General features: G+C 38.7%; 1 protein-coding gene across 1 annotated transcript; it reads right to left on the bottom strand.

Annotated features, from left to right (window-relative positions):
- Positions 1 to 21,146: 21,146 nt before the first annotated feature.
- Positions 21,147 to 25,853, bottom strand: LOC118491601 (PKS-NRPS hybrid synthetase CHGG_01239-like). The gene is made up of 5 exons (XM_035989495.1): positions 25,608 to 25,853; positions 22,919 to 23,948; positions 22,396 to 22,836; positions 21,691 to 22,312; positions 21,147 to 21,543 (listed from the first exon to the last, which is right to left on the bottom strand). The coding sequence occupies exons 1-5, from the start codon at positions 25,851 to 25,853 to the stop codon at positions 21,147 to 21,149; spliced, it is 2,736 nt and encodes a 911-aa protein (XP_035845388.1).
- Positions 25,854 to 26,945: the final 1,092 nt, after the last annotated feature.

Here is a 26,945-nt window from a genome sequence, read left to right as displayed (position 1 = left end):
TCCATTTTGCAATACCTGCAAGGGAAAGCATTTTGGAAAATGCAGAGGATGCTGCAATTACTGCAAAATTCCAGGACATCAAGAAGAAGACTGTAGGAAAAAGAAGGCAATAACTTGCTACAATTGTGGAGAACCCGGACACTTCAGAACAAGCTGCCCGAAATTAGGCAATCCAGCAAACGAAAAGACTGCAGAAGGGAATACCAAGAAAAACGCAAGAGCTTTTCAATTAACAACTCAGGAAGCTGAACTAATTCCTGACATCATAGTTGGCACGTTTTAGTTCACAAACGTTTATGCAAGTATTATTTGACTCTGGTGCAAACCAAAGTTTTATAAATACTTCATTCTGCCAAGCCCTTAAATTACCCTTAATCAACCGTAGGCAGACTTTTACAATTGAAACGACAGATAGGAAGTTCGTTAGACTAAATAATATTTTACGAAAAACAAAGATAAAATTTGGATATAAATTTTCTTCAAAACTTGTTACTAATTAATTTAGCCGGATTCGATGTTGTATTAGGAATAGATTGGTTAATAGCCAACTATGCTTGAATTCTCTATAATAACAAGTTCCATAGTTGTTAAATACCAAAAGATAAGAAAACAGAAGACATTCCGATTATATCGGAATATCCTGACATTTTCCAAGACCTACCAGGATTACCACCCAATAGAAAAATAGAATCCAGGAACTATACCGATAGCTAAGACACTATATCAGTTAGCATTCACTGAAATCTTAAGAATTTAAGGAACAATTAGATAAATTACTAAATAAAGGATTTATACGACCAAGTTCCTCCCTATAAGGAAGCTCCAGTATTATTTATAAAGAAAAAGACGAATCAACAAAAATGTGTATCAATTATAGAAAATTTTAAATAGAAATCGATACCCATTACCTAGGATTGATGATCTATTTGATCAACTTTAGGAAGCTAGGTATTTTTATACGATAGATTTGCATTCTGGATATCACCAATGGAAGATTCCGCAATCCCTAAATAGAAATTTGGAATTCTGTAAATGTAACCAGATACTATAGGAAGTTTATTTAGGATAGTTCTCAGATAGATATATCCTTCACTAAATCTAAAACAGTTAAGTCTAAATGAGAACTTAAACCAGAAGAAGCCTCTAAGCATAAGGTTCCAATTCTAGCCTTATCAGAAGGAACAAAAGGGTTTTAAGTATACGGTGATGTTACAAAACTAGAATTTGAACATATGATAATGCAACGCAAAAAGGTAATTGTGTATGCATTAAGACAATTGCAAAAGCACGAAGAAAGCAATACCACTTAGAAGCCATAAGTTTACCCTTAAAGATTTGGAAACATTATCTGTAGGGAGGTAAGTTTACTATCCATACGGGTCATAAGAATTTAAGATACATACTTGAGCAACAAGAATTAAACATGAGAGAAAGAAAATCCTAAGTAAATACAACTGTAATATTTAGTATCACGAAGGAAAGGCCAAGATGATTAGAAAAGTAATATAATTAATAAACGAAAGTCATTGGAGTTCGAGTTGGAGACAAAAAGGCTATCGAAAGTATCTCCTTGGAAAAGAATTATTAGAGTTGGTAAGAAAGAAAAACTAAGTCTAAGGTACATAGGACCATTCCAGTAATTCAACGAATAGGACCAGTAGCTTATCGTTTACAACTACCAGGAGAATTAGCTGGAGAACATATTTAGCAAGACAAATCCCTGCTAGTACCTCTTCAAGAGGTAGAGGTAAACGAAAAATTAAAGTTCGTAGAGAAACCACTACAGATACAAAAATAGAAGAGTTTAAGTTTCTTAACCATAAAACAACTAGTATTAGTAGACTCAAAGGAAGGAATTGAATATATCTGGAAAACTGGAATAGAAATGAAGCGAAAGTACCCTCATCTATTTCAGTAAATCTCGAGGACGAGATTTTTCTTAAGGTGGGGATGATGTAACAACTGTCACTAAAACCAATAATTAGGATGATAATTAGTCAACAAGAAAACCCTAATTGAGACACCCAATTAATTCTGCACTAGCCCTAAAATTTTCAGGACAATCGGAATCAGGATCAGGACCCCTAAAACTCAAGGGGGGTAAACCCTAGTTGGACGTTTATCTAAATTAAACGTTGTGTAGATCTGATTGGGTTAATTTCATTGACTCAGCTAGGGCTAGTCCCGCACGTGGGCAACCTATAGTCGGTTCCAACCCCTTACGGACCGTAAAGGGTTAGGCTTATGGTCCGTAAGCGTGGCCAATTTCGTGTATAAATAGCAGGCCTTGGGACTGAATCTGGGAACTTAAAACGACGCACAAATTCTGCCTGTACGTCGAGTTAGAGCTATAATACCACAATTAAACACACACGATCACGAAGTGCTGCCACAAATCAGGGTAATAACTCGATCGCTATTACGATTCAACGTCCGATCGATTATAACTATCCAACGATTGTTCGAAGTGCTGCTCAAATTGAGCTTATACTTTGATTATTCATCGTGATTTCGACTTGAATATCTGAGTGCTGTTCGAATTCGGACTATGCTCTGTTATTCGTTGTGAATTCGATTGAATTAATTAAGTATTGCACTTGTTAATCATTGTGAGGGTTTGATCTCGTGAATTGACGTAACTGCTGAATTAGTTACTAACCTATTGTGTGTGCATTATTATTAAATTAGGTTAAATCAAGGCTAATCAGTAGGCTTATACCTTGCCCGTTAAATCCGCAATGTGAGTCATTCTCTTTTTCTCAAAACTATTTTACAATACCTCAAAGTATTTCAAAACGTTATAATTACAGGGATTAAGTCAGTTGGTTATCTGACCGCTGTTAGTGGGGTATGTGCACATTACTAATTTCTCACAGTTAGGCAATAAGCCCTAACACGAGTTAGGCTAATAAGACCTAACAGTGACAAAACGTCACTAATTGGGTGACTGGACCCAATAGTGGTATGCCCATCGTCACACGGGTGGCAAGACAAGTTAAGAAAATAAGATACTCCATAGTAATCGCTCTTATGCTGTAATTTATAACTATGTGTCATTTTTATCAAAATGAATGATTCACTCAGTATTCCCCCGCTGACAAAACCTTTTTACAAGATGTTTCAGGTGACTTACTGAGTTAAGTACACGTGCTACGGACACTAACAAGCTTGAAAGTGGTGGCTCAAATAAATGAATAAACATGTTTGTAAAATAATGAAATTATGATATTTACGGGGTGTATCCCGAAAGTGTAAATAAATAATACTCGGGCATTTTTCAAAAGTAAAAACGATCCTGTTAAGACTTCCGCTGTAAATGTAAATACCACGGGATTTTCTATCCCGCGGCTCCTGAAACGGGTCAAACCGGGCCGGGGGCCGTGACAGGATGGGCTGTAGCCGGCGCCGAACCAAGACGGGGAGGGACGGTCCCCATACCCCATAGCCTCAGTGACCGAAGACATACACATTGATTTATAAGGTATGTGGTAGTGCAAATTTAACACTCAATGTTATCCAAACTTAAAGAGTAATTATACTACAGGCAATAATTATTGTAGGTATATATAAAATTACTCTACTAATTAAGTAATTACACCTTAAGTGTAATAATTACTCTAGTTTTAAAATTACTCTATTAGTGAAGTAATTACATACTTCATGCAGTAATTCCTCTTGTAAGGGCATGTACTTGTAGGTTTACGTTTGTTTGTATTAACTTGTTTGGGTTTGGTTTAGGGCCAGATGGGTTTGGTCCATGTCTTGTATATGCGAATAGGGGTTTGGGCTTGGCCCAGTTGTATTAGGTCATCTTATGAGTTATCAATAGGATGCACCAAGGTCTTGTTTTAGTTGTTGATTAGTTGTGCTTGTAATCGAGAGTGTACTAGATGATTCTAGTAATCGTGTGCACCTTTTGATAATCTAATCGACATAATTCTTCTACATCTTTCTTGTTATTCCGCAACTTGTTAGGTGTACTGTGATATCAATTGATAGGTTCTTGGACTTACAATTGGTATCAGAGCCTACGAAGTCTTTCAATTGCTCGTTGTCATCGGATATTGCTTGAAGTTTGAAAAAAAGGGACTGTTGCTGTTTGCTAATTCGAAGAACACATAAAAAGGTTGAATCTAGTTCTATTAATCTGTTTTCTATATTTTTTTTTGTTTGGCTATTTTTTGTGTCCTAGTGTATTAGCAGGTGTCTATGCTTGAGAATTGACCAAAGTTCCTTTGAAACCCAGATTTATTCATTAAAACAGTTTATAAAATTAAAAAGTTTCAGAATTTGTTTAAGAAGATTTATAAAATTCTCGAGGATTTCATTAAAAACTGGGTTTGAACTGTTTTGGAGGAATTGTCAAGGTGTTTGCAGGTTGTTCGAGATTATTTGTTGAAAGAAATCAATCGAGATTTTGATTTGATCTCCTAAGATCTCGGTAGTTTGTTACATCGAACATAATTTGGTTTCCAAAATTGGATTGGAAGTGTACGTGACAAGTAACTTGGATTGTACGACATAACGTGTGCGACGTCTAAAGTGCGACTGGTTTGATTCGTGGACTGTAGGAAGGTGCTGTTTGTTTTTTTCAGAGGTAAAACGTCTACAGTCTGCGGACCACATCTGCAGACGTCTGTAGCAGAAGAGGTGGACCAAACCCTGCAGTCTGCAAGAAGAAGACTTTTTGTTTTTGTACATCTGTAGCAGAAGAGGTAGCCCTAAATTTATCACCACCGCATAACAGCTATGTATCAAAGCAATCAGGAAACTACTTAACCACTAGGTTTTCTACACAGGCTCATTAATTAGGCAAAATAAGGACTATTCAAGCACTAACTAAAGCATATGTTCAACAATTTCAATACATTTAGCTACTCAATACAAACCGTCACAAAACAAAATCGATTGAACAAAACTCGAATTCCATAACAACAATAATGAAAGAGAGAAGACGAACTTATTACTGGCGCGAATTCTCCGGTGGCATAACGCTTCAAACTCTTCATTAAAGAATTGACGAAAACTTTGAACGGAATAGCTCCGACAGCCATCGGTTTTTAGGTTACAATAACTGAACAACGTCGGTTTAGAAACCGGAAAACGAGAGAAGTGGAGGTGGGAGAGGTACTGTCGGGCAACCGGAGGTGGGGGAGGGAGATGTGGTGGTCGGCTGAGAGGAGCAAGTGCTAGGGTTCTAGTGTTTTGAAAGAAAGAGGATGAGAAGAGGTCTAGAAGAGGGGAGTCCTGATCTGCGAGAAGAAGAGGTCTAGAAGACCTTTTTTTTTTAATGAAATCACTTCCAAAAAACAAACACACTACAGACTTAAACATCTGCGTGTAGTCTGCGTGCGGAAGACATAAGAGGTCCAGAAGTAATTTTCACAAAAAACAAACAACCGCGAAGTGTGTGGACCCATTAACTCAGTGTGTGGCCCAAAATATTAAAGTGTGTGGTCTATCTCAGTGGTGTGCGGTTAGAGGATTAGTGTGCGATCACTAAATTGTTAAGTGACTTTTGTTTGAAGCCCAATTTAGTGTGCGGCCCAACATGGTAGTGTGCGGCCCAATTACTAATTGGTGTGCGGTCCAAGAAGATGTGTGCGGCTGAGATTTAAGTGTGTAGACTATTATAGTTATGGACTGGACATTAGAGTGCATCTTAAAATTGAACTTTTTAGACTGTGCAATGATGCGTGTGTAGTGCGATATATTTTTAGATGTTTATTTAAGCCCTTTTTTACACTTTTAGCCAGTTTTAAATTTATTAAAACACGATATTCACTAACACTAAACACACATATGGCAAGTGCACCCATCGTGGACGTAGTATAGCGTTGTAAGATACCGAGGTCGTCCAAGGACACAAGAGCTTTTACCGGTTATCTCAACGTCTAATCAAATCAAAAAGTTAGAAAAATGTTTTTAAAACTAAGAAATAAAACTAATAAATGTGAAAAATAATAATAAAAAAAACAGATAACAAGATGAATCACTGGATCCGACTCGTGTTATTAGTATAACTTTGATTATTTTCGCACTTTTGCACTTGTTTAAGAGATTATCTTAGTTATTGTAGTAGGCCCTCTTTTGAAGGCGACGTTACCCTCAACCCAGTAGTTTGAGTCAGCAAGGATACAATCCTAAAGGGTCGGATTATTGAAAGATAATTGAATTAAGTTATTAATGCAAATTATGGTAGGCCCGCTTTTTGGCGGTGACGTTACCCTCGGCTAAGTAGTCTGAGTCAGCAGGGATACAGTCCTAAATAGCCGGGTATTAGTATTAATAGTAGTTAGCTTATGAGGGGTCAAAGAGTTTGGATCCCGCCATCCCAATACCTATGGGCATTGAAGGAGATCCTACTAAATTTGACCCAGGTCCCAAGCAGGACCTCTAAACGCTGAACAAGGGCAAGACCCTTACCAAAACCGTTCCCTTAACCCCCCGACCAGGTAGCCAACATACCTCCATATAGGACCGTGGAGATATGAATGGTGAAAATCTTTTATTTTATATAGACAGTAAAATAACGCCAAGACACCACGGACAAACGATAAGGAAAGATCACCTTCAACATAAGTAACTAGTTATTAAAGTCATTAATACAAAACCAAATAAAAAGTGCAAAAGATTAAAATAAAAAGTATTATACTAAACACTTGTCTTCACCAAGTGATGTAAGAGACTTAGGCAACATGGCCTTGATGTCAAGAACTCTTACGATCAATCTTGGATCCCGAGACGACTCACACACTCTACGATGGACAATGGATGATGGTGGTGGATGATGGTGTTATGGTGGTGATGGGTGGTGGATGAAGTGTGAGAGAGGTGGTGTGCCAAGGGATGAGAGAGAATGAAACCAAGCTCCTCTATTTATAGGCTGAACAGAACGCTGGACACGGCCCCGTGTCCGCTGGACACGGCCCCGTGCCCGTCTGACATTCTCTCTCTTCATTAATTGTAATTGCGAATTACAATTAATGCGCCTGCTGTACTTTCAACACGCCCCGTGCCCGCTGGGCACGGCCCCGTGGTGAGCAATGGAAGCTTCTACTGGTTTGTCTTTTCTGCTGCTTCCTGGGCACGCCCCCGTGTCACTGGACACGGGGCGTGTTCAGACTCTGTTCTCTTCTCTTTGTCTTGGGAGGTGCCGTTGAGGGTCCGGGCAGTTTACTTTTGTTCATTTTCTTGTATTTATGGTAGAATTAGTGGTCTTTTTGCTTCTTTTGTGATTTTGAGCTCATTTCATCCTGAAAATACAAAAGGAAGACAAAAACACTCTTTTTCCAACATTAGTACTTAAAAAGGGTTAGTTTTATGCCTTAATTGATGTGTTTTATATGTTGCATTTTACACACATCAAATACCCCCACACTTGAACTTTTGCTTGTCCTCAAGCAAAACTCTTTTAATGTGGCTTACACTCCCAAATGGAATAGAGAGAAGTTTTTTAACTTGTCCTAGGTGTCGGGAATCCAAGGTTTGTATAGTTCTATTTTTATTTATTTACAATCTTATTCGTCATGGTTTATTTTGAACTTTTCATAAGATAAACTACTTATTTGGGCATAGCATGCCTTATTAAAATTCCATTTATATACAAGTTCACATTACCTCACGGGAGATCACTCAATCACTCGGCCAAGGTGTATTATTTAAGTGAATCGCTCGAGAGCGGCACGGATTTACATTCTCCATATGCTTGCCAAGCGATCAATCCTCCTCCTTTTTAACTTTTTACCTTTGTAAATATCAAGAGGTCTTTTGGGTGAAGGCTTGGGTTTAAAGGTGGGTGGTTGGTTAGTGGTTAGTAAAAAGGACGAAAATCGTAACAAGTGTCGGTTTTCGTGAAATACCTTATTTTGGTGACATTTATTTTTGAAGTATTTCTCCAAACAAGCTTTTTGTAGCTTATGTTTGTTTTTGACTTCATCATTTTTTTTTTTGTCACGTAAAGGGTATGTTTATGAAAAACCGAGTTTGTTACTAAAATAAAGGTGAAAAAAAATGAAAAAGGTTTTTGGTGGGTAAAAAAAATTTTGTTTTGGGGGTAATGAAATGAAAGGTTTAGGCTCAAAGGGGGTTTTCTAGGGGGATTTTGGGTAGGTAAAAAAAAATGAAAAATAATGGTTTTGAAAAAATAGTTAGTCCTAATGCCTCCATCATTTACTTACTTGGGTTTAAGTTGGTAAGGACCGGGAATGTATCGTCGTGGCAAGTTCTAGATTTGTAAAGACCGAGCGGCTATTCACACAAGAAACGAAAAATGAGCATTTAATCTAAATATGTGTATTTTTATGCTCAATAAAGGCTCAAAACTCACTTTTTGTGGGAATGGGTTTTTTAATGTGACCAAGCATATATAATCGAATTTTAGCTAGACTTGTTATACCGTTTCATAATTTTCTTATGTTAGTTCTTTTTATCACGACGCTATCGGTTGTAAGTTTGTAAAAATATAACCCTTTTATAACTTGTTATTCCCAACTTAAACTAAGACAAGTAAATAAAATAAAAATGAAAAAGTTTTTGAAAAAAATTGGGGTGTTTAGCGGTTCCAATAGAGTTTTGTGTAAGGCTTGTTTTAGGATTTTGCAAAATTCCAAGGTTTTAGCATCCCCCCCACACTTAAATTACACATTGTCCTCAATGTGTCCAAAAATAAAGTTTTTGGTTGATTAGAATATGTAAAAGTGTGTTTAAAAACAAAGATTTGTGTTACTGGCGCTCTGGACACGGCCCCGTGTCCATTGGACACGGCCCCGTGGCGAACTGCCAGTAAAGAAAAACTTACAGAAGGTGAACACGGGGGCGTGTTGGGTGAACACGGCCACGTGTCCGGCAAAAATCTGCAGGTCAGTAGCCAAACAGCAGAACTGGGAGATGGACACGGGGGCGTGTCGGCTGGACACGTCCCCGTGTGGACAGTCTGTTAGCCAGAAAAAAATAGGGTTTTCTCCCGGTTTCTTCCTCCTAGGGCTGCGAGTGCTAATGTTTAGCATTCTAACCCTTGCATTGCACCTGTTCAAGCATTCAATACCATCCAACCAAGCACAAACCATCCTAATCTTACCATAGTCAAATATTATCCAAACATAAAGTAAAAACAAAATAAAGATAAAAAGTAGTTAAGGAAAGTAAATTGTCTTGACAAATGGCACGCAGGCCATGAATTGTTCGATGGAAAAGAAGGGTAATCAAACCTGTGGGCTCATCACCAGCTAGCCCCTTGCTCCTCCCAGCCTCCTACTCCATATCTTCATCACTGTCTTCACCTCCGCCTCCCTGCCTCGCCATGTACTCCCGGATGCTACCGATATCATCTTGTATATCGTTGACACTGCCTTCGATAGCTCCTACCCGGAGGTGTGTGTTGTTGGCGAGGTTGTAGGTGTTCCTGGTGCACATGAGGTTTTCCTGCAAAAGATCATGTAAACTTTGGAAATTAGGAAAACCGCCTCCTTGAGAGGAGGATTGACCCTGTTCGCCTTGGGGAGGGTATTGGTACTGTGGAGGTGGTGCATGAAGAACTAGAGCCTCTTGCGGGTTCCATGCGTAGCCTTGTGTCCTCTGAAAGCTCACCGTCCCGTCCTCCGCTTCATAGAGCAAGTTCATGGCCCGGCAGATATGGTAATCAACCCGTCCCGACCATGGACTCCTTTCGAAGGACTTCGGGATGTTCGCGAAGTGCTTGAAAAGACGGTACACCCATCCTCCGAAGAAGATTGGTGTAGGAGCAGAGGCAAGGCGGTTTAAGTGCATGTTCCGCAGTAGGAGGTAAGGAACATCGAGAGGCTTCCGGTTGTGGATGCAGTGAAGGACAACCAAATCTCTAACCCCAACAACGCCACTACTGTCATGGCGTTGGTTCAGCGAGTATGTGAGGAGCCTGTGGATGTAGCGATATAACGGGTCTCTCAGTTTGGTACTCTTTGTGCTGCTTGAGTTGTAGATCCCCTCACCGATTTGAGCCCATGCGGCTTGGCGTTCTGTTGCGTCCAAGTCTCGCAATCCCCCGGTATTCTCTTCATTCCCCGCTTCTTCGTCTTTGTACAGCCCAATGATTGATCCGAACTGCGCCATGGAGGTTCTATAGGTCGTACCCCCACATCGAAACTCGACCGCCTCGTGATCAAACGGTTCGCGTCTTGAGTTGAAGATGAACGTGCTATAGAACTCCAATGTGCATTGATGGACCGACCGAAGTCGGGTAGTCAATGCGACGTGCAGTGGACCCGTCACTATGTTGTTGAAGCGGTCCAGTTGGTTTACCATTGTCAGAAGATCGGTACATGCCCGCCTTGGATACTCTTCGGGCCTTGTTTGTAGGACCTCGTAGCGAGCCCTGGCGTCAAGTTCGCTGGCATTGAACCGTGTGAATTTGGACATCTGAAAAGAATACAGCAAAAGTTAGTGCGAAACATGGAAATTCAGGTTGAAAACTGCAAACAGTGGGCTGGACACGGCCCCGTGTTCAGGCGTCTGTAACACCTAATTTTCATTTTTTCGTCCCGGTTTCGAAAACCTGAAAATTTTTAGCCTAATAGCAGCGGTTTCCCCCGAAAATGAAACCCTAAGTGTCATTTTTCCAAAATCAAACCATTTACCCTTTCAATTTTGTGTTTTTCGGTTCAAGAACAAGGGTTTGTGTTTTTAGTTGGAAATCGGACAAATCTATCAACAATACATGTCTATTTACTCCCTACTACTCTATTCTAAACTACTACTAACAATTTTCATCAAAAATTTTGAGTTCGATCCGGATGAACATGAAGAACCCTAGATTTCCCCCAATTTTTGATGTTTTAACTACATGCAAGTAACTAATCTAACTACTAAGAAGGATAGAATCATACCTTGACGTTGTTAGGTTTGGTGGTAACGTTCGAAATCTGCAGAAAATCGCTTCTAACCAGAGAGTTTTCGGCGAAACGGGGCGTGTGGAATGGTATAACTGATAGAAAAAGAGGGTTTTATCCCGACAGTCGCCTTGACACGGCCCCGTGTCCAGCGGACACGGCCCCGTGCCGGGTGAAATTTTTGAAATTTTTTTTTTTTTTTTCGTGTTCGTGTGCATGCCCCTTATCTCCGAATAATGGTTAGATGATTTTACCGGTTTCGAATGTATACTTACCTGTAACATGTCGGGTATGAGTTTATTCGTTGACCGTTTGAAGTGCGATTTCCTCTTCCTCATCCTCAATGGATCCTCTGTAGAGTTTCAGCCGTTGGCCATTGACTTTAAATGGTGTCCCATTCCGAGTTTTAATTTCTACTGCACCGTGTGGAAAAACATGGGTGACTGAAAAAGGTCCCGACCACCTAGATTTTAACTTACCAGGAAACAATCGAAGTCGCGAATTGAACAATAGAACTTGGTCTCCAACCCGAAATTCATTAGATTTAATATATTTATCATGCAAATTTTTCATTCTTTCTTTATAAATTTCGGAGTTAGAATATGCATAATTCCTAAGTTCTTCTAATTCGTTTATTTGACAAAATCGATTCTTACCGGCAACTTCTAAGTCTAAGTTTACGTTTTTTATTGCCCAGTAGGCTTTGTGAGCGATTTCTACTGGCAAGTGACAACTTTTTCCATAGACGAGTTTATATGGGGTTGTGCCTATGGTGGTTTTATAAGCGGTTCGAAAAGCCCATAAAGCGTCGTCTAGTTTGTCAGCCCATTCTTTTTTATTTATCCCTACGGTTTTCTCAAGTATTCGTTTTAAACCTCGATTAGTCACTTCGGCTTGCCCATTTGTTTGAGGATGATATGCTGTTGAGACCCGGTGATAGACCCCATACCTTGTTAATATTTTTTCGAGTTGATGATTGCAAAAATGGGTACCTCTATCACTTATTAATGCTTTTGGCGTCCCGAAACGAGAGAACAATTTTTTTAGGAATTTTACCACTACTCTTCCATCATTTGTTGGAAGAGCTTCGGCCTGTGCCCATTTAGACAGGTAATCGACTGCCACAAGTATATATTTGTTTCCTTTTGAAGGTGGGAAAGGTCCCATGAAATCGAGTCCCCACACATCAAAGATTTCACAAACGAGTATGCCATTTTGAGGCATTTCGTTTTTGGAAGAAATATTACCTGATCTTTGGCAGGCATCACATGTCTTTACAAGGTTTTGTGCATCCTTGTAAATGGTTGGCCAGTAGAATCCCGAATCAAATACCTTTCTTGCGGTACTTGCGGCACCATGATGTCCTCCGTATGGACTTTCATGACAATGACGGAGTATTCTTCGTGCTTCATTACCATGGACACACCTTCGGATGAGTTGATCGGCACACATTTTGAAAAGATAGGGGTCTTCCCAAAAGTAATGCTTTACATCAGCAAAGAATTTTTTCCTTTGATGATGTGGCCATCCTTTGGTGACTATACCGCTGGCTAAGAAATTAGCGTAGTCGGCATACCATGGTTCTTGTCTGCTTTCCATCATTTCCAGGGACTCCGTGGGAAATTTTTCGTTGATTTGCTCGTCCCTGGTTGTCTCCAAAGCTGGGTCTTCTAAGCGTGAGAGGTGATCTGCAGCAGTGTTTTCTGCTCCTCTTTTGTCTTTGATTTCAATGTCGAATTCTTGGAGGAGTAGAATCCACCTTATCAAACGGGGTTTTGCGTCTTGCTTCTTGAAGAGGTACCTGATGGCTGCATGGTCTGTATAAACTATTGTTTTAGAAAGAACAAGATAAGAACGAAATTTATCAAAAGCAAATACCATCGCTAGTAACTCTTTTTCTGTAGTTGTATAATTTTCTTGTGCATCATTTAGAGTTTTACTAGCATAATAAATTGGGTGGAAATGTTTTTCTTTTCTTTGTCCCAATACTGCTCCAACAGCAAAGTCGCTTGCATCGCACATGATTTCGAAAGGAAATTTCCAATCTGGTGCTATCATGATAGGTGCATTGACTAGCATTTCCTTGAGGGTTAGAAATGCTTGATTGCATTCCTTGTCAAAGATGAAGGGTGCATCTTTTTCAAGCAATTTTGTTAGAGGTCTTGAAATTTTCGAAAAGTCCTTGATAAACCTTCTATAGAATCCGGCATGCCCTAGGAAACTTCTGATTGCTCGCACGGAGGATGGAGGAGGTAATCGAGATATAGTCTCAATTTTTGCTCGATCAACTTCCATTCCTTCGCTTGAGATTTTATGTCCGAGTACTATTCCCTCTGTTACCATGAAATGGCATTTTTCCCAGTTAAGGGCGAGGTTAGTTTCCTCACATCGGGATAGCATTCGTTCAAGATTATCGAGGCATTGATCATATGAGTCTCCAAAGATGGAAAAGTCATCCATGAAGACTTCCATGGTTTTTTCAATCATATCATGGAAAATGGCGACCATACAACGTTGGAATGTTGCAGGCGCATTACGTAGACCGAATGGCATGCGTCGATATGCAAAAGTTCCGTAGGGGCATGTGAAAGTTGTTTTCTCTTGGTCTTCTGGTGCTATCGGTATTTGGAAGTAACCTGAAAAACCATCTAAGAAACAATAAAATTTATGACCGGATAATCGTTCTAACATTTGATCAATGAAGGGCAAAGGAAAGTGGTCTTTCCTTGTTGCTTCATTTAATCTCCTATAGTCTATACAGACTCTCCATCCTGTGACGGTTCTTGTGGGTATTAATTCATTTTTCTCGTTAGTTATTACCGTCATACCTCCTTTCTTTGGGACTACTTGGACGGGACTTACCCACGGGCTATCGGAGATAGGGTAGATTAGTCCGGCGTCGAGTAGTTTGATGACTTCATTTTTAACCACTTCTTGAACATTGGGGTTCACTCTTCGTTGTGGTTGAATCACCGTTTTGTAGTCATCATTCATTAAAATTTTGTGCGTGCACATGGAAGGACTTATTCCCTTAATATCTACAAGCTTCCAAGCGATCGCATTTTTGTGTTTTTTAAGTAGGTTAACTAATTTTTCTTTTTCTAAGCTAGTTAATTTAGACGAAATAATTACAGGTAAACTACCATCTTTGCCTAGAAAAGCATATTCCAAACCCTTAGGGAGTTCTTTGAGCTCGATGGGTGGGTCTTTAGGAGACACCTTATTTTGTGGCTCATCTAGATCAAGAACTTTAAAAGTTTGTTCTATGGCTACCTCTTCGTCGACAAAGTGGTCTTCTTCGTGGTTTGTATCAGGTGGTTCAGCTTCATCTTCAATTAGGGGGTTATTGTTGCCAAAAGGGTATTTCATTGAGCGCTCAAGATCTATGCTCCTTTTGAATGCCCCTAATTGAAGAGTTAGATTGTTGAATTTCCGGTTTTTCAAAGCTTTGTGAGTCTGTACAAAAGGTTTTCCCAAGACTAGGGGGGCATCATCTAAGATGACGAAGTCGGTTGGGATTACCATTTGATTTGTTCGAACCAAAATATCTTCGACTACACCGATTGATTTCATTACTTTTCGGTCGGATAGAAAAATGGGTATTTGAAGTGGAGTAAAATCACTAATACTTAACTTTTCAAAAATGTAGTTGGGCATTATGTTAACACAAAGATCTTTATCAATAGTGATATTACTAATAAACGAATTTTGAAAGAAACATGGAACCGGTGTGATGTTAATTTCAAAAGGATCTTCCTTTATTAGCGAGGTTTGATCATTAGTTAACTTAACACTTACCATTTCTTTGATTTTAGCACTAGTGTTTAACTCTTTTAAAAACTTGGCATGAGGGGTTATTAAACAATGGTTTTCGAAAGTAGGTGACAAGAGAATAATTTCCTCTAAATTAGACTCTTCTTGAATTTTAACATTATCGGACTCACCATTTTCGTTGTTTAACTCATGTGTCTGTTTTTCACTTTCTTGTTCTTCCATTTTTACACTTTCAACTATCTCTACGTTATTATTACTTTTTAACTCTTCTCTCGCGCGGGATTCCTCTTCCCGTGCGCGAGATTCTTTTATGCAACGTTCGATAGTTTTAAGTTGTTCTATTATCCGATTAGTTACTTCGGTGAGATTGAAAGAATTCGGATCATCAAAGTTTGAATCCGGTTGTTCGATCCTTGGTTCCTCATAGTACCCATATGAAGTAGATGGTTCACACCATTGTTCTTCATTGTAAGTGTATGATGGATAAGGGTCGAAACTTTGTTCTTCATAGTACTCATATGAGGTGGGTTGTTCACGCCATGGTTCCTCATAATAAGTGTATGAAGGTGGTGGCTCATATGTTGAATCTTCAAAGTATGAGTATGAAGGCTCATACCTTGGTTCATCAAAATATGAGTATGAGGAAGGAGGTTCATACCTTTGGTCTTCATAGGATGTGTATGAAGTTGATGGCTCGTACCTGGGCTCCTCATAATGGTTGTATGAATTGGATGGTTGATATGAGTTATTATATTGAACCGAGCGTGCATTACGACAATTAGTGCAATAATTACCTCTATAATCATCCTCATCATAGGTGTAGTTGTAACCTCTTGAGTATTGATCCATAGGAATCACTCAACAGACTACAACTGAGTCTCGGGACCAGAAAACAAAAATAAGACGGAAACAGAAGCTGGACACGGCCCCGTGTTGGGTGAACACGGCCCCGTGTTCAGGGACTGTATCTGGGCGTTTTAATTAAATTAACTGGTCACTTTGAGCACGGGGGGCGTGTTGAGTGAACACGGCCCCGTGGTCAGGCTCTGTATCTGGGTATCTACTCTAAAAATATGCAGCACGGGGGCGTGTTCAGCGAGCACGGCCCCGTGTTCAAGCTACTGTAAATGCAAAACTAAACTAAAATGCAGAAAAAATGCGCGCGTTTTGAAAAGGTTTTGAAAAACTGATTAGGCCGTCGATTTTAAGCTTTCTTAAAATCCTTGTGTCCCCGGCAGCGGCGCCAAAAACTTGATGTGTGTCGGTGTGTATATATTTTTAGATGTTTATTTAAGCCCTTTTTACACTTTTAGCCAAGTTTTAAATTTATAAAACACGATATTCACTAACACTAAACACACATATGGGCAAGTGCACCCATCGTGGACGTAGTATAGCGTTGGTAAGATACCGAGGTCGTCCAAGGACACAAGAGCTTTTAATACCGGTTTATCCTCAACGTCTAATCAAATCAAAAAGTTAGAAAAATGTTTTAAACTAAGAAAAATAAAAACTAACTAAATGCTGAAAAATAAAATAAATAAAAAAAACAGATAAACAAGATGAATCACTTGGATCCGACTCGTGTATTAGTATAACCTTTGATTATTTTCGCACTTTTGCACTTGTTTAAGAGATTATCTTAGTTATTGTAGTAGGCCCCTCTTTTGAAGGCGACGTTACCCTCAACCCAGTAGTTTGAGTCAGCAAGGATACAATCCTAAAGGGTCGGATTATTGAAAGATAATGAATTAAGTTATTAATGCAAATTATGGTAGGCCCCGCTTTTGGCGGTGACGTTACCCTCGGCTAAGTAGTCTGAGTCAGCAGGGATACAGTCCTAAATAGCCGGGTTATAGTATTAATAGTAGTTAGCTTATGAGGGGGTCAAAGAGTTTGGATCCCCGCCATCCAATACCTATGGGCATTGAAGGAGATCCTACTAAATTTGACCCAGGTCCCAAGCAGGACCTCTAAACGCTGAACAAGGGCAAGACCCTTACCAAACCGTTCCCTTAACCCCCGACCAGGTAGCCAACATACCTCCATATAGACCGTGGAGATATGAATGGTGAAAATCTTTTATTTTATATAGACAGTAAAATAACGCCAAGACACCACGGACAAACGATAAGGAAAGATCACCTTCAACATAAGTAACTAGTTATTAAAGTCATTAATACAAAACCAAATAAAAAGTGCAAAAGATTAAAAATAAAAAGTATTATACTAAACACTTGTCTTCACCAAGTGATGTAAGAGACTTAGGCAAACATGGCCTTGATTGTCAAGAACTCTTACGATCAATCTTGGATCCCGAGACGACTCACACACTCTACGATGGACAATGGATGATGGTGGCGGATGATGGTGTTATGGTGGTGATGGGTGGTGGATGAAGTGTGAGAGAGGTGGTGTGCCAAGGGATGAGAGAGAATGAAACCAAGCTCCTCTATTTATAGGCTGAACAGAACGCTGGACACGGCCCCGTGTCCGCTGGACACGGCCCCGTGCCCGTCTGACATTCTCTCTCTTCATTAATTGTAATTGCGAATTACAATTAATGCGCCTGCTGTACTTTCAACACGCCCCCGTGCCCGCTGGGCACGGCCCCGTGGTGAGCAATGGAAGCTTCTACTGGTTTGTCTTTTCTGCTGCTTCCTGGGCACGCCCCCGTGTTCACTGGACACGGGGCGTGTTCAGACTCTGTTCTCTTCTCTTTGTCTTGGGAGGTGCCGTTGAGCGTCCGGGCAGTTTACTTTTGTTCCTTTTCTTGTATTTATGGTAGAATTAGTGGTCTTTTTGCTTCTTTTGTGATTTTGAGCTCATTTCATCCTGAAAATACAAAAGGAAGACAAAAACACTCTTTTTCCAACATTAGTACTTAAAAAGGGTTAGTTTTATGCCTTAATTGATGTGTTTTATATGTTGCATTTTACACACATCAGGCGCGTAGGTCTCTAACGAGCGTCGAAACTAAGTTCGTCGTTAAAATATAAAACGACGAACTTAGTTTCGACGCTCGTTAGGGACCTACGCGCCTTACGGTTCGACTTCGACTAAATAATAAAAAAATATATATTTTAACGACGAACTTAGTTTCGACGCTCGTTAGGACCGTACGCGCCTTACGAGCGTCAAAACTAAGATCGTCGTCGTTAAATTATATTTTTTTATTATTTAGTCGAAGTCGAACCGTAAGTCGCGTAGGTCCCTAACGGGCGTTTAAACGGCTGCAAACGCAGCCACAAACGGCTGCGATTTCGCTGCCGTTCGCGGCTGCGTTTGCAGTCGTAAACGGGCGTTTAAACGGCTGCAAACGCAGCCGCAAACGGCTGCGTTTTCGCTGCCGTCTGCGGAGGCATTTGCAGCCGTAAACGGGCGTTTAAACGGCTGCAAACGCAGCCCCAAACGGCTGCGAAATCGCTGCCCTTTGGGGCTGTGTTTGCAGCCGTTTAAACGCCGGTTTACGGCTGCAAACGCAGCCCCAAACGGCTGACGGTTTAGACGTCGTTCAATTTTTTACAAAAACGGCTGACGGTTTGATATATTTACACTTTGGTCCCTGAAGTTTCAATTATTTACAAAAATGGTCCTTGATGTTTCAAAAATTGACAGAAATTAACTAAATAATTAAAAAAAGAAATTTTGTTTTAAAAAAATCTGTTTAAAAAAAAGTTGTTTAATAACTAACGTACCTGAAGAGCGGATCCTCAATCAGCGTACTCCTCCCCTTGGATTGGTGGTGGTCCCAATGAGCGATGTCCGCGATCAGATCCCAAAACCCTAATAGTGTGGGTTTATCAACCATTACGAGCCCCTGTTTACACGAATGTTTATTAAACGTTAAATTAATATTAAATCTTAAATGTTATATATTAAAAATAATAATAATAACAATACAAAATTTGTGTTAAACGTACCTTCGTATAAAGATCCGTAGCGATCTCAGCCTCCGTATACAAACCGCTATGCACCGCAAACTGTGCAAGTGACATTTCGCGCGCCTGGCCAGCCATGCGAAAAGAAACCTCGGGCGGGGGAGGGGCTGCGCGGGGTCCACAACCTCATTTGGCCGACGAGGATGAAACTCGAACGACGACAGAAACTCGACTAGTGTCTCCCTGTAGGTCGGCGTAAACGATAGCTCAAACAGACGATCCCACGGTGAATCAACGGGAACAAACCCCCGCACCCAATCTTCAACCTCGAGCTTCCACAGGGTTTTCCAAGAAACCGCAAAATGTTCACCAATATGCATCTTCCGAAGCTTCTCGCAACGGAGAGCAGCCTCGGACTCCGGAGGAAACTCCAAATACGGGTGATTCTCTAGAGGATCCGGCGGTGGACGCGCCCGCCGTTTCCGCTGCGGCTGCTCCGGAATATCTCCTTCTAAATCCATTTCCTCCATTTTTCTGTTTAAAAAAAAAAACAATTTAAGTTTAAGTTTAAAAAAATATATATTTTCTGTTTAAAAATATATATTTTCTGTTTACAAAAGGCGTTTAAACGCTATACGCTGCGTATTGGTCAATACGCAGCGTATGTAAACCCTAAGTGTGCAGATAGACAAGTTCTTAATCTTTCACAGACGTCATTTATCTGGTCCCTTGCTGAAAGCATGATTCTTTGAATCTTTGATGTATTTTTTGTGGGGTATAGACATTTTGTTTCCTTTGTGTTACTGTCAATAAACATTTTTCAGTGATTATTTATGACTTCCTTTATTTATTGCTTGTATACATGTTAAGTTGGCAATCTCTCTCAGATATATTGTACTAGTAAAAATAAAATAAGAGAAATTAATGTATCAGAAAGATAATTTTTTTTTTTTTTTTTAATATTTGTGTTAAAGTAGCATATATATTGTGGTCTTAGTTTGAAGGTCAAGAAAAACTAGAGTTCCTATTATTAAAGAAGGCCAGTGAGTGCAATTTTGACACTTTACCAATCATATGCCACACTAAATTATGTAATATTATAATAATAATAATAACAGTAATAGCAATAATAATAATAATAATAAATATAATGATATTTAAGTGTCTTAAATTACATTTGAATTGTTTTTGTCAGCTTAATGCAACCATGAAACCTCGTATACTGTCATTATACAAATTTATATCTTAGTTTTGAATAAGTAGACATTGGATTAAGTCATTATTTGCATACTGTAAAAAGTATTTAGTGAAATATTATCATTCTGACCTTTGAATACATAATAATAACATATACAATTTTAGTTTTGAACTTGTATGAGGGTGATTCACATATGCTTTGGTCAATGTTGCCCAGGCTTACACCAATGAAGCAGTCACCCTCTAATTGAAGCAGTCACCCTCTAATTCACTGTAAACCCTAACTGAAGCAGTCACCCTCTAATTCACTGTAAACCCTAATCAAACAAATCAAACAAACACCCCTAATTCACTGTAAACCCTAATCAAATAAATCAAACAAACCCCCTAATTCATTGTAAACCCTAATTTACCTATGATACAGCCCTAATTTACGGATAAAATACTAAAAAAATCAATCATTAGTTAAATAGGTTGAGTATATACCTCGTTTATACTTCGAATTCGCGTGTATACGGTCGGAAATACGTAGTCGCCTTCGTAGGGGTTCGTAAAGGTTTTGTGTGTGTAATTTGGGGAAGAACAGAGATGCGTAGGGGTTTTCCTGATTTAAATCAGAACCTATACGCATCGTAGAGGTCCATACGAAGCGTATGCAAAAGTCCTTTTCTTGTGAAATTACCATTTCGCCCTTCTGTTAGTGCTACACGGGGCTGAATATAAGGGCAAAAAGGTCATTGTCGACCTTTATATACGCTCCATATTGCTCTCTACGACGCCTATATAAAGGTCAGGAGAATGACCTATATACCCTTCTGTATAGCCTATACGAAGCATGGATAGAAGGGTATAAAGGTCATTGTGATGACCTTTATATACGTATCGTAGAGCTCCATACGGAGCGTATATAAAGGTCCGAAAATGACCTTTTTGCCCTTATATTCAGCCCCGTATAGCCCTAACAGAAGGGCAAAATGGTAATTTAACATATTTATATTTTCAAACTTTAATTTGGGGGGAAAATTGTCCGCCTTTGACATACGATGCGTATTGATCAATACGCTGCCTTGGTTTTGGTCATTTTACCTTTTTACCCTTGTTCTGAGGCTAAAGGAAGCCAAAAACAGGGGCTTTATTGTCATTTGGTTATCATACGATGCGTAGGGATCCCTACGCAGCTTATAGGTTCATTTTTGTTTTGTGTTTTCCTTGGTTTGTATTTATAGAAAACAATATTTTTTTTTATAAATAATGGCACAAATATAATTTAGAAAAGCTAAAAATAATACAAAAATTATGTTTATAAAAATTTGAATTATAAATTAAAAATTAATTAAAAATGATATTATTTGAATTATAAAAATTAAAAATGATACAAACTTTATAAATTAAAAAATTTCTACAATTTACAAAAAATACAAGTTTCCGCTTAATCTTCGATAACATTTAAACTCGGTTCTCTGTCTTTGTCTCGGTCTGATTTAGGATGCATTAACTCGTAGTAGTGCTCTAACCGCGGTCTATACATTTCTTCCCACCGTTTCGCAGCTATTGATCGATGTGCCGACCACAACGGGTTCACTAAAGGCATGGGGTAGTCTCCTTCCAACTTAGCATGTATGAAGTGTCCCCCGTGAACATGTACAAGCGTTATCGCTTGAGGTCGTGGATCTAGTGGGGCATCCGTTAATGGGAAGATGGTAGAGCTCCATTCAATGCTTAGCACATGGATGACAATATTATACCTTTGCGCTACGAGAAGCCCTAGCTGGGGCATTTCCATCCAGTGTCTTTCATCGCACCCTTTCACTGAATGCCATTCGATGCTGTTACGTATTCGTTTAAAGTCTCATTCGTTATATGTTTCGAATACATGCTTCCAACGCGGCTTGTTATGGTCAATCTCCAGTAGTAAATCTCTTCGAATATTGGGCCATGCGTGTTCCGTAAAACCTAACCCGACAGCCACAGACCTGTACCCACAATGACCGTCTGGGGTCACATCTTGTATACGCGATATGTAAGAGTGAAACTCTGATGGAATTTGATTCTTAAACCTCTTAATGCATAACAAGTGCTCGTCCCCCTTTATTAATGGAAAAACCTTATCATCCCGCGTCTCCTTCTTTTTAGAACTTGTTGAACTGTTTCGTTGCATTTTAGGTTTTTCAGACTTCACAAACGAACCAGTTCCACGAGAGCCCTCTGACGATACGTATGAGCTGTGTCGGGGTAAATCGTACCTATGTTTGGGGGAAGCGGTATATACGTTGCTGTCCTCGCCATAGGAGTTGTATCTCGCATCTTCGTCTAACCTCGCAGCTTCATCTAGCCTTTCTTGTACTTTCTTTGATGTAGGCCGACCGCGAGTATTTTGCTGGACGATCGGTGGTTTCTTGGTTGACGATTTCGGGGTGAAGACCGCTTTTATCTTTGAAAGCATACTCTTTTGCTGAACGGGGGACTGCGCCTCTAAATGTTGTCGCACATTATTAAGCTCTGCTACAATATCGACTTCCTCGTCTACCAGTTTACATGGGAGCAAGTCAAGCTTACGCCAGAATACATCTATGTCGTCGAGTTGTATCATACGCCCTGCACAGTTAAGTTAATACAGTGTGAGAAACAGCTAAATCGTACAAAATAACAAAAGGTTTGTGGTTTTAATATTTTTTTACCTGTACGTTTATAGTTTTCCAGCCTACAAGCACACTGCAATCCATTGCTAAGCCACATATGGCAACCACGTGATGCGTTAAGTTTCCGCAACACCTCCATCTTCCTCAGTAGCTCTTTTGCCAGCAAATCAAGTGCTTCATGGGAAACCTTTCCACGTAGGTTGTCCAACATTCGGTGTCTGTGGTGGTTCATCGTTTTTTCGATGCTCTCGGTGAAACTTTTTTGTATTTCATCGTACTGAGTTTCAACTATATCAATGACGCATCTTGCTATTCGCTCCAATGAACTCCCGCGCGTAATGTATCTTTTTAAATTTGCGTGCTGGCTCTTAACTCTGTTGGTGGTGCGCTGACCAAAGTTGCGACACTTATCGGTCCACGCATAAATGAACATTTCTTTATAGTCTTTGAGCCAGTTTTCGTAGACGTAATCATAGACACCTGCAAAAATAAAATAATGAAATGTAAAAGCGTGTGTAAAATATAATAGATTGGGTGAGTCGTTTGTTGAAGGAACACTTACTTTCTCGGTTGGCAACCATGAGTCGGTTATACATTTTCTCCAAGTTGTACTTGTACATGGGCTCTGATGAAGATTCGCACAATCTCCGCCAGTACGTCATAAATTTCCCCCAATCTTCTTTATCGAACCCTTTCTTGCACTGTCTAGCTATATTTTGTTGGATGTGAAAGTGGCATAGAAGCCTGGTTGCGTTCGGGAATACTTTAGAACACGCGTTAATTAGGGCAAGCTCCCTATCCGTGACTATCACACGCGGCATCATACATTCATGCAATATTGACTTGATCCGCTCAAGCACCCACACGTAGTTACCCCTTCGTTCTTTACAAATAACGGCATGTGCGATACAAAAAGACTTCCCAGTCGACGTCATACCCACAACCTGGACAAATGGCATATTGTAGAGGTTTGTTTTGTAGGTCGCGTCGATCAACATCACGTGCGGGAATGCACGCCACATAGTGATTGAATAAGGATGAACAAAGAAAATCTCTGTTACGACATCTGTTTTGGGTTCCTGTCGGGTGTCGTAAATGAATCGGTGGTCATGCAGCAGGCTTTCCAGTGCCTGAATAGGATTCTTTCCGTCCATTATTGTCGCTCTAATTTTTTGTACCGCATTTTGCACATCTTTCTGAACGTGCAGGCTGTCAGGGAACTGCTTTCTTAGGGTTTGAAATATGATACGTGGCTCCATGTTTTGAGCAGTTAGCTGCTCCACTAGCTTGTATTCGGCTTCAGTAAATCTTCGCACAAAAGCGTGGCCCAACAGACTCGTCATAGGTTCGTGGTTATGGTTCGCACAGTCCACTTTTAACTCCCACGTGTCATTCGTCACGTCCCAGATGGCGAGTAATGAAAATGGGCAACCGATTTTTTTGCTACCAGCTTTCCTAACTGTTGCTTTACTACGGTGCTCACCACTATGGTCGCACACAAGCCATACCATCCCAGTAGTACCGCCAATATTTTTTGATCGACGGGTAACAATTACGTAACCATACTCCTTTCCCGTTTCTTGTACCCAATTCTTCAAATCAGTTAGAGACATGAAACGCTAAAAAAAAGTTACGTTAATAATAATAATAATAACAATAACAATAATAATAATAATAATAATAATAATAATAATAATAATAATATAATTGAAACTCATACTTCAGGTACTAATATGGTCATTATTGAAACTATTTTAACTGAATGGTTTAACAAGGTTAACTTTCATATAAAGATTTCTTCTTTAAACACTAACTCAGTTAACATACTTAACTGAACAGTACAGGGACCATTTTTGTCAATTTTTGAAACTTCAGGGACCATTTGTGTCAATTTTGAAACTTCAGGGACCATTTGTGTCAATTTTCGAAACTTCAGGGACCATTTGTGTCAATTTTACGAAACTTCAGGGACTATTTTTGTAAATTTTGAAACTTCAGGGACCAAAGTGTAAATATGATGTGTCAATAAATGGAAGGATGCGAAATCGAGCATAAATTGTAATTGTTTCCATAAATAAACGGATGTGGCATTCCCGGCCGAGTGGTTAGTGCGTTGCTTTGTGTGCGAGAGGTAGTAAGTTCGAAACCGGTTAGGGGCCGGTTCCTTAAAGAGGAACCCCCATTTTTTCTGTTTTTGGCACTTAACTGGACTAACTGAGATCTCTAACTCAGTTAGTGGTCCCTTGTATCAAATGCTAACCTAGTTAGCAACTATGATTTAACTAACTAAGTTAGGTTTAAACTAACCATTTTAACTAAAAATCAATTTCATGATTCTTTTATTTATTTACAATACTAATTTATTTAAATTTTTTTTATTAATTTAATTATTTAGAAAAGAAAAATAAATAGTTTATTAACTTAACTTTCTTAACTTGTTTATTTACTAAATCTTATAATTATTTGTTTTAACTAGACTAACTAGGTTATTATTATAAAAAGAATAAAATTTTTAATAATAATAATAATAATAATTATAATATTTTTAACAATAATAATAATAATAATAACAATAATAATAATAATAATAATAATAGTATTTTAACAATAATAACAATAATAATTATTATAATTATATTATTTTTAACAATAATAATAATAATAATAATAATAATAATAACATTTATAATTATAATAATAACAATAATAATAATAATAACAATAATAATAATAATAACAATTATAATTATAATTATAGTATTTTAACAATAATAACAATAATAATAATTATTATAATTATATTATTTTTAACAATAATAATAATAATAATAATAACATTTATAATTATAATAACAATAATAATAATAATAATAATAATAATAATAATAATAATAACAATAATAATAATAATAATAATAATAATAATAATAACAATTATAATTATAATTATAGTATTTTAACAATAATAACGATTATTATAATTATATTATTTTTAACAATAATAATAATAATAATAATAATAATAATAATAATAATAATTATAATAATAATTATAGTATTTTAACAATAATAACAATAATAATAATTATTATAATTATATTATTTTTAACAATAATAATAATTATAATTATAGTTACAATATTTTTAACAATAACAATAATAATAATTATTTTAATGTGATACCTCATTTACTTGAAATGGATTGCCCGGGGTAGATGGTTCATAAAGTGATGTGTTACGGGGCTCATAACCATATCCACCATGTTCTTCGTATCCACCGTAGCCTCCATATCCACCTTCACCCCCAGATCTATCGTATCCACTGTATCCACCGTAGCCCCCGTATCCACTGTAACCACCGTCACCCCCATATCTATCGTATCCACTGTATCCACCGTAGCCCCGATATCCACTGTAACCACCTTCACCCCCGTATCCACCTTCACCATCGTATCCACTGTAACTTCCGTATCCACCTTCATCCCCGTATACCCCATAACCCGGATACGATTGCTGCGTCGGGTAATATGGTTCATCAACAGGTGCATTCTCAGCACCGTATCCACTTTGTTGCACGTACTGAGATTCATACCCGTATCCGTAATCTGGACACACTTGATGCGCCGGGTAATTTGGTTCATCAACAGGTGGAGTGGGAGTCTTGTTCAAGTCTGGCAACTGTGTTTTTTGATCAACAGGGACTCCAGACACAACCTCCTCCTCCTCCTCATTGGCAGCATTTGCTCCCCATGTGTCGTTAGAATAGCGATTACCAAAATAATTATCGTTCCAAAATGATGACATTTTAACAAGATTGAACAAAAAACAGAACAAATGATTTTGGTTTGGGGTGTAAATTCTCTACTGAAGAAGACTATGAAACACAGAAGAAGAAGAAAGAACTGTGGCTTGTTCGAATGATGAAAAGAAAGCAGAGCTAAATAGACTTTTAAATTTACTCAAATAGGCAGCGTATTGATCTCTACTCCCCGTATTGCTTTATTCACGTGCCTGGACAACATCGTATCATTGTCAAATCAATCTGACATACGCTGCGTAGAGACCTCTACGCAGCGTATAGGGTTAGCAGTATACGCTTCGTATAGGGCAATACGCACCCTATGTAAGACTGATTTGACATGGTACTAGGTTTGACTGTCTGGTCGTGTACCTACCCTTTACATACGCTGCGTAGAGGTCAATACGCAGCGTATTGAGGTAACCCTATATGCTGCGTATTGGTCAATACGCAGCGTATGTAAACCCTAATTATGCAAATAGCCAGACTTGGTGTGCAGATAGTGAGAGCCTATTTATATTGTTCCTCAAGGCATGCAACCCTAATTGGTGGAACTAATGCACCTTGCAAACATACACCAATCTCTTTCCCCATGCAACTTGGGCCACCATCTCCCACTTATAAATCCTTGTTGGGTTTATAATTCTTGATCGACAACCTTAATTTTTCAAATTTATTTACTATTTTCAAAAATATTTCTCCAAGATAATAGGTTTTACCAGTGAAAATCACTATAATATCCATTTTTACCCACATAATTAATTACATATCCTTGACTTTTTGAAATTAT

The sequence above is a fragment of the Helianthus annuus genome, chromosome 4 (assembly GCF_002127325.2).
Source record: "Helianthus annuus cultivar XRQ/B chromosome 4, HanXRQr2.0-SUNRISE, whole genome shotgun sequence".
In the NCBI taxonomy this organism is placed as follows: domain Eukaryota; kingdom Viridiplantae; phylum Streptophyta; class Magnoliopsida; order Asterales; family Asteraceae; genus Helianthus; species Helianthus annuus.
This window is presented reverse-complemented; position numbering and strand designations above follow the sequence as displayed.